The sequence below is a fragment of the Heterodontus francisci genome, chromosome 3, assembly GCF_036365525.1.
Source record: "Heterodontus francisci isolate sHetFra1 chromosome 3, sHetFra1.hap1, whole genome shotgun sequence".
Lineage (NCBI taxonomy): Eukaryota > Metazoa > Chordata > Chondrichthyes > Heterodontiformes > Heterodontidae > Heterodontus > Heterodontus francisci.
In genome coordinates, this window is record NC_090373.1 from 31815952 (window position 1) to 31830759 (window position 14808).

The 14808-nt window shown below is 45.7% G+C and overlaps 1 protein-coding gene across 1 annotated transcript in view; it reads right to left on the reverse strand.

Moving 5' to 3' along the window:
• LOC137366750 (pecanex-like protein 1) overlaps positions 1–14808 on the reverse strand; it is a 329693-nt gene that overhangs the window by 50903 nt on the left and 263982 nt on the right. The window contains exon 31 of the mRNA XM_068028407.1: positions 13859–14133. Coding sequence (XP_067884508.1) covers positions 13859–14133 — 275 coding nt within the window. The remainder of the gene's footprint in view (positions 1–13858; positions 14134–14808) is intronic.

Sequence of the window (14808 nt, forward strand, 5' to 3'; positions counted from 1 at the left end):
TGAGGTTTAAAAGTCAGACAGAATTTGAAAGTACCATCCCATTCGTCCCACTCCCCTGCTCTTTCCTCATGGACCTGGAAATTTTTTCCCTTCAAGTATTTATCAAATTCTCTTTTGAATGTTACTATTGAATCTGCTTCCACCATACCTCAGGCAGTGCTTTCCACATCACAACAACTCACTGTGTAAAAAAACAGTTTCTTCATGTCACCTCTGGTTCTACTGCCAGTCACCTTTGTAGGCAATGTATTACTTTACCTCTTAATGTTCTTCTTCTTTGGCCTCCTTGTCTCGAGAGACAATGGGTAAGCGCCTGGAGGTGGTCAGTGGTTTGTGAAGCAGCGCCTGGAGTGGCTATAAAGGCCAATTCTAGAGTGACAGGCTCTTCCACAGGTGCTGCAGAAGAAATTGTTTGTCGGGGCTGTTACACAGTTGGCTCTCCCCTTGTGCTTCTGTCTTTTTTCCTGCCAACTACTAAGTCTCTTCGACTCGCCACACATTAGCCCCACCTTTATGGCTGCCCGCCAGCTCTGGCGATCGCTGGCAACTGACTCCCACGACTTGTGATCAATGTCACAGGACTTCATGTCACGTTTGCAGACGTCTTTAAAGCGGAGACATGGACGGCCGATGGGTCTGATACCAGTGGCGAGCTCGCTGTACAATGTGTCTTTGTGGATCCTGCCATCTTCCATGCGGCTCACATGGCCAAGCCATCTCAAGCGCCGCTGACTCAGTAGTGTGTATAAGCTGGGGATGTTGGCCACCTCGAGGACTTCTGTGGTGGAGATACGATCCTGCCACCTGATGCCAAGGATTCTCCGGAGGCAGCGAAGATGGAATGAATTGAGACGTCGCTCTTGGCTGACATACGTTGTCCAGGCCTCGCTGCCATAGAGCAAGGTACTGAGGACACAGGCTTGATACACTCGGACTTTTGTGTTCCGTGTCAGTGCGCCATTTTCCCACACTCTCTTAATGTACAATCACTTTTTAACCATGTAACTGTTCTTTTTTTTTTGTATTAATGAATGTCGACCAGTTGTGGTGGAGTCCTGTGTATGTGGAGTTTGTCTCGTGGTGGCAACGTGGAGCATCGGCATACCCAGACCGAAGGCATCTAATAAACTGTATTGTGGACTTGAAAACGCAAGGCAAGATGGTCAATTCTAGTCTTGACAGTGCCTTGTCAGAATTAGCAAGGTCTGCAAAACTAATCAAACTGAAAAAGTGCTGGCATCTGGGAAGACATCCAGGTCTTGCTCATTCAGAGTTAAAAAAACATGTCTGTCTGTAACAGGCTGAAGATCGCTAATGGTGCCAGAGATAATGAAGCAGAGAAACTGTCTTTGTTATCTGAAGCATTGGGCTTTGAAACTCCCACATGATGCCCAAGCCTGTAGCCATATACCTTGTTTTTCCAAAAGGACAATGAGGTAATTGCAGACCACTTGAAGGAGTTAAAAACAGGTTTTACCTTATATGGAAAAGGGCCATAGCAAAAAAGGTCTAAAGAAAGAGCCCACAGGAACATCTTTGCTGCAATGGTTAGGGTGGTGTGGTTGGCCATCCGGAAGTTGGCGCACAGAAGATTAGCCAGTGGATTGACCAGCGGGAAGGACTGTACTATTGCTTAGTGGTATAATAAAGATGTACCACATCTAGTGGAACAGTATCTGAGTTGTTGGTGTGCCATTGATACCCAGAGTAAAGGCTAGAACCTTTAGACCAGATAGAGGGTCTTACAGAATTTGGCGAGCCAGCCAGGAGCCCTGAAGGTAAGGAAATGGTAGAACATACTATGGATGGCTTAGTCACGAAGCACGTGGCAGGGAAATACCTCTCAGAGGTGGGTTTGGGTTATCTTGAAGGGGGTGATCCAGTGGATGAAGTAGAACAGTGGACACACGGGTCCACTTATAAGCAGGCCTTGATGAAAGCAGTTTGGCTGATGTCATACCAGTGACAGGACAGATGAGGCTGAGAAAATAAAAACTCAGGTAGGAACTTTATATATTTTTGTGGGACCCATTATAGGAATTAATATTTCTAATAGCAAGTGCTGGAAATACTCAGCAGGTCTGGCAGTATCTGTGGAGAGAGAAGAAGAGTTAACATTTCAAGTCAGTGCTCAGAAGTGTTGTCACATCTCTCTCAGATAAAAGAAGAGAATTTTGCAGGAAGTAATGTGTTTGGGTGAGAATGAGTTTGAGATTTTGAATCAGTACAGAATGGGTAATGCAGATAAACATCAGGAATTGGAAGTTGGTTTACGTGGGGAAAAGGATAAGTTAAGATGAAATGAAGGAGAATGGAAGATTCTGTTTGAATCTCCCTGAAGCTGTGGAAAGTTTGCAGGCTGCGAAAACTCTGCCACATAATGTGTGAATGCTTGGCACTACTTGGAACTCAGTGATGCCATTGATTCTCTAGCCAGTGGAAAAGCCCCTCGGAAGGACGGCATTACCCCTGAAACAATCAAGTGTGCCAAGCCTGCTATACTCTCAGCACTCCATGAACTGCTTTGCCTGTGATGGGATGAGGGAGCAGTACCACAGGACATGCGCGATGCCAATATCATCACCCTCTATAAGAACAAGGGTGACCGCGGTGACTGCAACAACTACCATGGAATCTCCCTGCTCAACATTGTGGGGAAAGTCTTCGCTCGAGTCATTTTAAACAGACTCCAGAAGCTGGCTGAGCGTGTCTACCCTGAGGCTCCAAGGCTCCTCAGACAGCATCTTCCAAATTCACGACCTCTACCAACTAGAAGGACAAGGGCAGCAAATACATGGGAACATCACCACCTGCAAGTTCATCTCCAAGTCTCACACCATCCTGACTTGGAACTATATCGCCGTTCCTTCACTGTCGCTGGGTCAAAATCCTGGAACTCCCTTCCTAACAGCACTGTGGGTGTACCTACCCCACATGGACTGCAGCGGTTCAAGAAGGCAGCTCACCACCACCTTCTCAAGGACAATTAGGGATGGGCAATAAATGCTAGCCTGGCCAGCGATGCCAACATCCCATGAATGAATAAAAAAAAAGGCACAGTGCGGCTTTCGAGCAGAGAGATCCGCCATTGACATGCTGTTCTCCCTTCGCCAACTACAGGAGAAATGCCACGAACAACAGATGCCTCTCTACGTTGCTTTCATTGATCTCACCAAAGCCTTTGGCCTCGTTAGCAGACGTGGTCTCTTCAGACTACTAGCAAAGATCGGATGTCCACCAAAGCTACTAAGTATCATCACCTCATTCCATGACAATGTGAAAGGCACAATTTAACATAGCGGTGCCTCATCAGACCCTTTTCCGATCCTGAGCGGCGTGAAACAGGGCTGTGTCCTCGCACCTACATGGTTTGGAAGATAGCAGGATCCCCAAGGATACATTGTACAGCGAGCTCGTTACTGGTACCTGACCCACCGGCCGTCCATGTCTCCGCTTTAAAGACGTCTGCAAACACGACACAAAGTCCTGTGACATTGACCACAAGTCGTGGGAGTCAGTTGCCAGTGGTCGCCAGAGCTGGCGGACAGCCATAAAGGCGGGGCTAAGGAGTGGCGAGTTGAAGAGACTTAGCAGTTGGCAGAAAAAAAGACAGAAGCGCAAAGAGAGAGCCAACTGTTGAACAGCCCCAACAACCAATTTTATCTGCAATGCCTCTGGAAGAGTCTGTCACTCTAGAATTGTCCTTTATAGCCACTCCAGGCGCTGCTTCACAAACCACTGACCACCTCCAGGCGCTTACCCATTGTCTCTCGAGACAAGGAGGCCAAAGAAAAAGACTGTGATTTTCTTTTGTGTGAAAGAATGTTGCTTTTTGTTTATTTGTGAGAATTAACTTTTTCTTTAATTTTTGATTACAGGGATTTGAAAGGTACCTGTAGAAAGAAGACAAGTGATGTAATTTGTTTTTGTTCCCCTTTTATTTAAAAAAAACCTGTGCTGTTTTACTCTGTGTTTAGTTGATAAAGTAAGGTTGTATTTAAAGCAAAACTGAGCGTTGTGAGGATGGAGAATTAAAGTGTACAGCATAAGGGACCTCCTGCTTGTGTGTGGGGCTTTGTGTGCTTCAAGTTTTAATGTGTTTTTGTTCCTGAAATTGTGATTTTGCGGCAGGAGTTTTAGCACTTTGTACAAGTACCCTTAAGTTTCTCTGAACATCAACACTTACCAGTTTTACACCTTTTAAAAAATATTCTGCTTTTCTATTTTTACGACCAAAGTGAACAATTTCACACTTCCCGACATTATACTCCATTTGCCATCTTGTTGCCCACTCACTTAACCTGTTGTTACGACCAGGTGAGAAAGGTGTCTAGGGGTCCCTTTTAGCCTTCACCTGGTTTTATTGTAACAGGGGTTTGTGTTAAACACACTGTGTTTTAGCTCCCCCTTGGTGAATCCTTGTTCACCGCTTTCCAATTATAAGGCAAAGAAATGAGCGCAAACAGGCTTTCTTAGGTTTAAAGAAGAAAAGTGAAATTTATTAAAACTTACAATCTAATTCGGTTAACGCTTACAGATACACACTGCGCCCTGCGCTAGCATGCATACGCGATACGCACATGCAAATTGAGACAGAAAAGAGAAGAAAAAATAAAAAAGAGATGTTTGAGGGAATCTCTGAAGAGGGGTTTTTGTTACTGTGCTTGGAGCTCACTGTCGTCTTTGCTTGTAGGTAGATCTTGCTTTTCGTTGGGGCCCACTATTCTTCTTAATCCTTGTTCACTGTAGGAGACTTTTCTCTCTTGGGGTTCATATGTCTTCAATGATTTCCGAAGCTGGTAAGAGAGATGAGATCAGACAGGAGAAGCGGCGGCAAGCCAGCCACACGAGGTCTCGTCAGTCTAGGAGCAAACAGCTTTCTGTCTTCAAACCTTGTTTCTCCAATTTAAAACCCCCCTAGTTGGCCAGCAGGTGGTCACGTGACCAACGGGTTTGACCAGGTCTCTTTTGTGTATTGGGGCAGGGACTGGTTCCTTTGTTCCAACACTCTCTGCCGGTATAAAAAAAATGTCTTTCCAGCCAGGGGCTTGACAACCCCTTTGTAATAGGCCTTCTTTTCTTCCCAGTAACAATTTTAAAATTTAATGTCCGTGTGGAGAAATATATGTTGCTTATTCTTGGTAGGTGGGGGTCTGCATGACACCTCCACATCGAGACGAACAAATGTGATTTGAAAAAAAAAGGCGCATTTCATCAAAAGGTTTGAGAGAAATATAAGATATAGAAAGAAAAACCACGCATTTCTCTCATTCATTTCCATTCATTCATCAATCTGAAAGCCTATTAAAAGTAGTCTTTTCAGGGTGCCAATGCTGCTTTAATTTCCCCTTTTTGGCATCCCAGTAGCCATGTGGTTCTTTGGGGATGCTTTTCTTTAGTTTGCCCATTGCCATGACTGCCTAGGATTTTGTTCCTGTTGAGGCAATGTTTTTTTCTAGGAGAGTTAGTAGTGGGTGGGTCTATCCTGAACTCTCTTTCAGTGCTTTGCTGAGTCATGCCAAGGCTTTTGATTTCAGGGGATGGGTGGTTCCCTTTTTCTCTGACTGTGGGGGAGGAGACTTTGTAAATCTACCCTTTGTTCGCTGGGACACACTGACCTGCAGGTATGTGTGCAGATTTGACTGCACTCTCCTGTGGCACTTCGACTAGGTGAGGCATCATCCTCACAGTTTCTGTGTCCCCTAGAGGACTGTCTTTGTCTCTGCAGGTTCTTGTAAATGCTGTCAGCAACTCTGGTGGGGTGCTCCTAGTGTCTGCATTTACATGGGAGAATGTGGGGTTTAACTTTGCAAATTTTTCGAGGTTGGCTGACCAGACAAAAAGAACAAAGAACAAAGAAAATTACAGCACAGGAACAGGCCCTACGGCCCTCCAAGCCTGCGCCGATCCAGATCCTCGATCTAAACATGTCGCCTATTTTCTAAGGATCTGTATCTTTGCTTCCTGCCCATTCATGTATCTGTCTAGATACATCTTAAAAGACGCTATCGTGCCCGCGTCTACCACCTCCGCTGGCAACGCGTTCCAGGCACCCACCACCCTCTGCGTAAAGAACTTTCCACGCATATCCCCCCTAAACTTTTCCCCTCTCACTTTGAACTCGTGACCCCCAGTAATTGAATCCCCCACTCTGGGAAAAAGCTTCTTGCTATCCACCCTGTCTATACCTCTCATGATTTTGTACACCTCAATCAGGTCCCCCCTCAACCTCCGTCTTTCTAATGAAAATAATCCTAATCTACTCAACCTCTCTTCATAGCTAGCGCCCTCCATACCAGGCAACATCCTGGTGAACCTCCTCTGCACCCTCTCCAAAGCATCTACATCCTTTTGGTAATGTGGCGACCAGAACTGCACGCAGTATTCCAAATGTGGCCGAACCAAAGTCCTATACAACTGTAACATGACCTGCCAACTCTTGTACTCAATACCCCGTCCGATGAAGGAAAGCATGCCGTATGCCTTCTTGACCACTCTATTGACCTGCGTTGCCACCTTCGGGGAACAATGGACCTGAACACCCAAATCTCTCTGTACATCAATTTTCCCCAGGACTTTTCCATTTACTGTATAGTTCACTCTTGAATTGGATCTTCCAAAATGCATCACCTCGCATTTGCCCTGATTGAACTCCATCTGCCATTTCTCTGCCCAACTCTCCAATCTATCTATATTCTGCTGTATTCTCTGACAGTCCCCTTCACTATCTGCTACTCCACCAATCTTAGTGTCGTCTGCAAACTTGCTAATCAGACCACCTATACTTTCCTCCAAATCATTTATGTATATCACACAGGACCTTCCAAACCCGCGATCTCTACCAACTAGAAGGACAAAGGCAGCAGAAGCATGGGATCACAACCACCTGCAAGTTCCCCTCCAAGCCACATACCATCCTGATTTGGAACTGTTTCACTGTTCCTTCACTGTCGCTGGATCAATATCCTGGAACTCCCTTCTTACTGTAGGTGTACCTACCCCACATGGACTGCAGCAATTCAAGAATGCATCTCACCACCACCTTCTCATGGGCAATTGGGGATGGGCAATAAATGCTTGCCTGGCCAGTGACACCCACATCCCCAAAAACGAATAATAAAAAAAAAGAGCATATAGATTAGAAATAGGAGGGAGCCAAAGTTAGATCCTTGGGGGCCACTAGAGGTGATGGTGTCCGAGCAGAAAGAGAAGCTATTGCAAGTAATTCTCTGGCTGTGTTTAGCTAGATAGGAATGGAATCAGATGAGTGCAGTTCCTCCAAGCTGGACAACAGTGGAGAGGCTTTGAAGGTGGATGGTGTGGTCAACCATGTCAAAGGCTGCAGACAGGTTGAGAAGGACGAGGAGGGAAAGTTTACCTTTGTCATGGCCACATAGGATAAACACCCTGATGAGAGTCAAGGCTCATGAGAGAATGCCATGAGTGCAGTTTTTTTACCCAGCGGGTGTTGGGGGTCTGGAATTCACTGCCTGAAAGGGTGGTCGAGGCAGAAAAACCTCATCTCAATTAAAAGGTGCCTGGAGGTGCACCTGAAGTGCCATAACCTGCAGGACTATGGACCAAATCCTGGAAAGTGGGATTAAGCTGGGTGACTCTTTTGTTTTTCCCTCGGCCGGCGCAGACACGATGGGCCAAGTGGCCTCTTTCTATGCTGTAAACTTTCTATGATTGTAACAACTAGGACAGGTTAGGGGGGATAAATACTGGTGGGGAGCAGAAAAGGAGAACACTACGGGCTGGATTTTAAGCGCCCGCTGCCGCATGTGCAGGCCACGCACCGAGATCAGACACGTGGCGGCTCATTTAAATACCAGGTCAGCACACAACCGGCCTGAATCACGTGGAGGGGGTGGGCTCGCCAACACCAGCAATGGCGTCAGCTGCCTCTGCGTAGGCGCTGTCGCCATTTCTAAAGGGCAGCCAACCCTTTAAATTTTTAAAGGCATGCCCCCGCCCCACTGTTGCAATAAAAATTTGATCGCCCCTTCACCCCCCCAGAACATTATTTGCCCCAACGCCACCCACCCCCCACAAAAAACATTTACCTTTGAAATACCTTCCCACAGTAGGGGTTTTCATCCAGGATTCCTCCCGTACTTCCTTTAACGCGTTCTCTTGGTCACTTTTTCCCCTCTCTTTCTAAACTTTTGCCAGCCATGTGCCTGCCTGTCCCCTTTTGTTCTCGGTGGGGGTTCCTTACAGTTCACCAGCCCTCGGCTGGAGGGTCCTCCTAACACCGGTACAGGACTTAGGGGTGCAGGTTTCACTGTAGGTTGGGGTTTCCCCTCAACCTGGCACATGTGGCAACTCCTGCAGTACTCCACCACATACTTGTGGAGTTTTGGCCAGTCGAACTGCTGTCTTATGTGGGCTTTGGTCTTTCATATACTGGCATGTACAGTCACTGTAGTCTCGTGGGCCCTTCTTAATATTTGTCCCTGGTACCTCTGTGGCACCACTAACTGGTGAACTACTGTCCTCTCCTTGCCCTCAGGTCTGTGAGGAGAACTCCATTTCCTCATCAGTACCTCATTCTTTAAAAAGTAGCAATCAGGGACTCCCTCTGCTTCACTTTCAGACTGGGCAGCCTGTGCTAACTCTCGCAATACTGGGTCGGCTCACTGAGCCTCACCCAGGGAAAATCCATTTAATTCATTCCCTGGTCTCCTAACTTTCCAAAGAAAATCTTGGACAGGCAGATCTCATGGTCATCTCCCTGCAGTGCCAATGTAGTCTCCTGTGGGGGAGCTGGTTTGATCATGGACTGAACCACTACACATTCAGGGACACTACAGGGGACCGTCTCCTGCCACTGCGCTGTGTCTCTGACCTCCTGCGGTCTTTCTTTCACTACTGGAGAGGGGACAACCACCTTCACCCCCACCAGATCATTACCCAGGAGCAGGTGAACCCCGTCCACAGGCAAATTAGGGGCAATCCCTACGGTCACCGGTCCCGAAACTAGATCGCACTCCAGGTGCACTCGGTTTACAGGTACAGGCATACACTGCCCTCCAATACCATTCACCAGCATTTTGGTGTTCACGGCATTCTCTGGGGGAAAGATCAGGCCTTTTCCCAGTAAAAGAGATCTGGTGGCCCCTGTGTCCCTGAGGATTATTATGGGCTTGCTTGCCCCACTCGAGTGGTATGGGGTTACTTTCCCTTTAAACACAAAATCCTGATAACCTTCAGGAATCCTATTAACTTTTCCTGCACTGTCCGTAGTAAGCTTCCTGGGTTGCACTCTTACTGCAGTTAAAGCCACAACTTGCTCTGTGCTTTTCATCAGGGTCCCGTCTTCACTGAGCGGGTGTGCCCTGATTAACCCTACCGATTTTCCCTTTAGTTTCCAGCAGTCAGCTTTTAAATGCCCTGCCTCATCACACTGGAAGCACACAGGTCTCCGGGTCTCACTCTTGCTCACAGCATTTTTTTTGGCTGGAAGGCCCCCTGTGTCTCCTGCTTTCCTTTCTCTCCCAGGACTGCCTGGGCGGAGATCACCTTCCCACCTTTTGTCCTTTTTGGATTTGTGGGGGTGATTAGGAAAGGTTCGCCCCCGGGAAGAAATTAAAGCAAACTCATCGGCTTGAAAGCGGCTGGTTGCCGGGCTCCCTGAACCTGCTGCTCCTCTACATGGGTCTTTATTGATAGTGGGAGAGAGTTTTTAAATTCCTCTAACAGAATTATTTCTCTGAGAGTCTCATAGCTGAGCTGTATTTTAAGAGCCTTCAGCCACTGGTCAAAAGCCAGCTGCTTACTTCTTTCAAACTCCAGATATGTTTGAATAAACGTCATGGGTTTTTCCAGTTAGCTTACTTTGTATTAAAAGAGACCAGGTCTCAGCTGGCCATTTTAGCTGCCTTGCCAGTTTCTCAAAAGACACAAAAAACGCTTCCACATCTTCCTCATTTAATTTTGAAATTAGTTGGGCGAGTTTTAGCAATTTTGTACCCAGCCCTGAATTACGCTCCTCCATATTGGCCATGCTTTCACTGGGGTTACTCTGTCGCCCCCTAGTTAACTCAAGCTGCTTCAGCTCTCTTTCTGCATATTCTTTCTGGAATATTCTTTCTCTCTCTCTCTCCTGCCTCTCTCTTTCTCTTTCCTGTCTGTTTCTTCATGTACCTTCTAGAAGGCTCTTTCTTTCTCCCTTTCCTGCCCCTCTCTCTTTTTCCTGTCTCTCCCTTTCTTTTTCCTGTCTCTCCATTTTTCTTTCTCTTTCCCTGTCATCTAATTCAAATTTCCTTTGTTCCAATTATATCTTTGCCAGCTGCACCCTGTCTGGGTCTACTTCTAACACTGCTTCTGCTTCTTCACATTCAAGGGAAAAATGGTTGGCCACTAGCCTTAGAAGTTCAGACTTCCTAGCCTTGCCACGTACAGTGATCCCACACTGCTCAGCCATTTTTCTCAACTCCACCATACACAGTGCTTTCACTTATCCCAAGTTACTTCAGCCTGGCTTGGAGAGCTACTCGTTTCAGTTGCAGACATGTTAGCGTTCAATCACACACAACCACAAGAAAACCTGTATTAATCTTGCTTTTTTTTGATTGGGAACAATTTGGCTTCCCATTTCCAATTTCTCTCGTTTGTCTGTGGGTAAAATTCCGGATGCTAGCACCCAAACTTCTGTTACGACCAGGTGAGAAAGGTGTCTAGGGGTCCCTTTTAGTCTTCACCTAGTCTTATTGTAACAGGGGTTTGTGTTAAACACACGGTGTTTTAGCTCCCTCTTGGTGAATCCTTATTCACCGCTTTCCCATCATAAGGCAAAGAAATGAGCGCAAAGAGGCTTTCTTAGGTTTAAAGAAGAAAAGTGAAATTTATTAAAACTTAAACTCTAATACGGTTAACGCTTACAGATACACGCCATGTCCCGTGCTAGCATGCATACGCATGTGGTTTGAGGCAATCTCTGAAGAGGGGTTTTTGTTACTGTGCTTGGAGCTCGCTGTAGTCTTTGCTTGTAGGTAGATCTTGCTTTTCGTTGGGGCCCAGTATTCTTCTTAAACCTTGTTCACTGGAGGAGACTTTTCTCTCTTGGGGTTCATATGTCTTCAGTGGATTTCAAAGCTGGTGAGAGAGATGAGAGCAGACAGGAGAGGCAGCGGCAAGCCAACCACAAGAGGTCTTGTCAGTACAGGAACAAACAGCTTTCTGTCTTCAAACACGTTTCTCCAATTTAAAATTCCCCTAGTTGGTCAGCAGGTGGTCACATGACCAACAGGTTTGACCAGGTCTCTTCTGTGTATTGAGGCAAGCACTGGTTCCTTTGTTCTAACACTGTCTGCTAGTATGAAAAAATTGTCTTTCCAGCCAGGGGCTTGGCAACCCCTTGTAATAGGCCTTCTTTTCTTCCCAGTAACAATTTTAAAATTTAATGTCTATGTGGTGAAATATATGTGCCTCATTCTTGGCAGGTGGGGGCCTGCATGACACTGTCTATATCTCTTTGCAGCCTCTCTCTATGTCCTCCCCGCAGCTTACATTTCCACCAAGCTTTGTATCATCAGCAAACTTGTAGTGGGAACTGAAGACAATGGCATCGGTTGTCCCAAAAGTTAATTGGAAGAAATTTCCTGCTCATCCAATACTAGGTTTTGGACTAGCAATCTAACAATTTAGTGACAGTGGAAAGGTTGAGAGAGGTGGTGGTGAGATAGACCTGGATGTCATCAGTGTACATGTGGAAAATGGCACTGTGATTCCGGATAATGTTGCCAAGGGGTAGCATGTAGATGAGAAATAATAGGGGTCAAAGGATAGATCCTGTGTTGGCATGGTGGGGGGGTTGGGTTTCAGAGGTGACGATGCAGGAGCAGGAAGAGAAGCCATTGCAGGTGATTCTCTGACTATCATTCGATAGATAAGAACAGAACCTGGCAAATGTATCCAGCTGGACGCTGGTGGAGAGGCATTGAAGCAGGATGATATGATCAACCGTGTCAAAGGCTCTAGACTGGTTGAGAAGTACGAGGAGGGATAGTTTACCTTCGTCGCATTCAAACAGAATGTCATTTGTGACTTTAATGAGATCAACCCTCATCCACTGTTTTCATTACTTCATCAAAGAAAGTCAGTCAAACACCATTTTCCTTTAACAAATCCGGGTTAACTTTCATGTGTTAATTCAGGCTTATCCAAATGCCAATTAATTTTGTCCTGGATTATTGTATCTCGAAGTTTCCCCACCACCTATGTTAAGCTGGCTGGATTGTAGTTCCTGAATCTAGCCCTCTTCTTTTTTCAACAGGGGTGCAACATTTGTAATCCACTATTCTACTGGCACTCCCATCCCCCCCCCCCCCCCCCCACCTCCACCAACCATAGCCAAGGAGGAATGGAAGATTTTAGCCAGACGCCTCCACAATTTCCACCCTTATTTCTTTCAGTAACCTAGGATACATCCTATTCGGTCCTGGTGACTTATCTACTTTGAGGACTGTCAACCTTTTAAGTACCTCTTCTTTATCTATGTTTATCCTATCCTATATCGCTATTGTCTCCTGCTTTACTGCTACCTTGACTGCATCCTCGTCTTTAGTAAAGATGGATGCAAAGTACCTCATTTAGTATCTCAGCATTTTATTAAAAATCTGGCATGTGCACCCTCTTCCCATCTCTAAAAATGCAACAAATTACTGTGACAAATTGTGACCTCTGTTCCCCTCTGCTATCTATGGGCTGTCTAGCCACCACATAATAGGTGTCAGTGTGGTCACTCCACTGTTTCTGAGCAATTTAGTGCTCCAGCCGCAGCTTCTGCTCCGCTGCCTCAAAACTTCCCGTACAAAAATCTTAATACTTTAGAAAGCCTAGAGGAGTATAGAAAGTGCAGGAGTGAAGTAAAAAAGGAAATTAGAAAAGCAAAGAGAGGACATGAAAAATTATTGGCAGGTAAAATCAAGGAAAACCTGAAGATGTTTTATCAGTACATTAAGAGCAAGAGAATAACTAAGGAAAGGGTCAGGCCTATCAGAGATGTACAAGGGAACTTATACGTGGATGCAGAAGATGTGGGCAGGGTTCTTAATGAGTTTTTTGTTTCTGTCTTCACAAAGAAGAGGGTTGCAAAATGGTAAAGAAAATTGAGATTAGCCAACACGCCAAATACGCCTGCTTCTTCTGTGGGAAGACTAAGATGTATGCAGAGGGTGGTCGGCATTGTGGATTCTGCATGAGAACGGTGGCTGGAGGGGTTTGGGCCTACAATACCCCCTCAGCTTCACTGTGAAGTCTGCAATGCTGCCAGTGGAAGCTGAAGGACCAAAGAGCTGGGGTGGGGAGTCTGATCCCTTCCAAAGGTTATATCTCAGGAAATTTGCTAATAAATGGTTAAATGAAAAGGCAAAAAAAAAAATGTTTTGAGTCTTCAGCATGCAGTTGCAGGCCTCCCATCACTGGTGACAATGTAAAAAGCATTGCTGTCTCATAAACCCTAGGGGTGTCTGCATATGAGATTGTCAGACCAAACAAGACTATTTTAAACTGTCTATTTATCAAATAGGAATTTCAACAACTGATATTTATATTACGCCTTTAATGTAAGTTTTAAAGACTGTCATGAATGAGGAGAGGGCTGGGGAGAAACAGAGAGGTTTAGGGATTGAATTCCAGAGTTATGGGTCTCACAGCTGCCAATGGTGGAGCTCCAGAGCCCAGCCCGGAATTGGAGGAGTACAGAGTTCGGAATGGAGAGGAAGATGTTGTTCTGCTGGAGGAGGTTGCAGAGGTAGGGAGGGGCAAGACCATGAAGGGAACTGAATTCATGGGTGAGAATTGTAAATTGGTGGAATTGAGGGACCAGGAATCAATGCAGACCAACACTTACTTCTGCCACCTGGAAGTGAACCAGAGGTTAAGATTCTCCAAACTGATTGGACCTCCCCAGATGTTCTTGAGCTGTTTGTGTGATCCAGCGTAGGATGTAGTAAGAGGCGAGACGTAAATCGGGTAACCAATCGGCTGATCACATGAAGAATTGATCATGTTTCTCAAGGCCTGCTTGGCATTCTGTATGCTGCCTCGTTCCGGGTTGCGATTCTGGAGGAACACCAGCTCTAGTTGCTGTCCTGCCCACAGCCCCTTCACACATTCTTTATTGACCTATTGCAAGAGAAGGGAAAAAGTCCTCTTAATGTACAATATTGATACAGCACTATGTTACGATCATCTGGTTCATGGTTATATTAATTTTCTGGAGGTAACTTTTACTTTGGGAATTGAATTTTTTTTAACGTAAGACAAATGAAAACACTTGGTTTGAGAAGCTAGCAAACAAACCTAGGATGTTTACAAATCAAAAGGTGGCCCATGTTTATTTAGTAAGGTCCTAATGGGAAGTGTAAAGACCCTACACAATGGGAATCCCTCTTGATGATGGAGATGGTGTGTCTACAGCTACCTTAAGGGTTTACATTATTCATATAATTTCCGAGATCAAAGAGAAGATTTGGAGTTGGAAATAATTAGTTTAAATTGCTATCTGGGACATCCCACGTGTACTATTTTGCTCTAGAGCTAGATGATGCAGGGGTGCCTGTTGGGATTTTGATCTGTGTGCTTGCTGACACAGTCAATCAGTTAGCCTTTGGACAAGTAGTTGGCTTTTGGAAAGCTATTGGCTTCAGAAAAGCAGTTGGCTTTTGGAAGTCAGTTGAACTCAGGAGCAAAGAAGCCATTGGGAACCAGGGGTGTTTGTGTTTGGAGTAAAGCCCGTGCTCAAGCTGGGAAGTCCAGATCTGGGAGAGCTGATACCTCAGCAGATTGCTAAGGAATTAA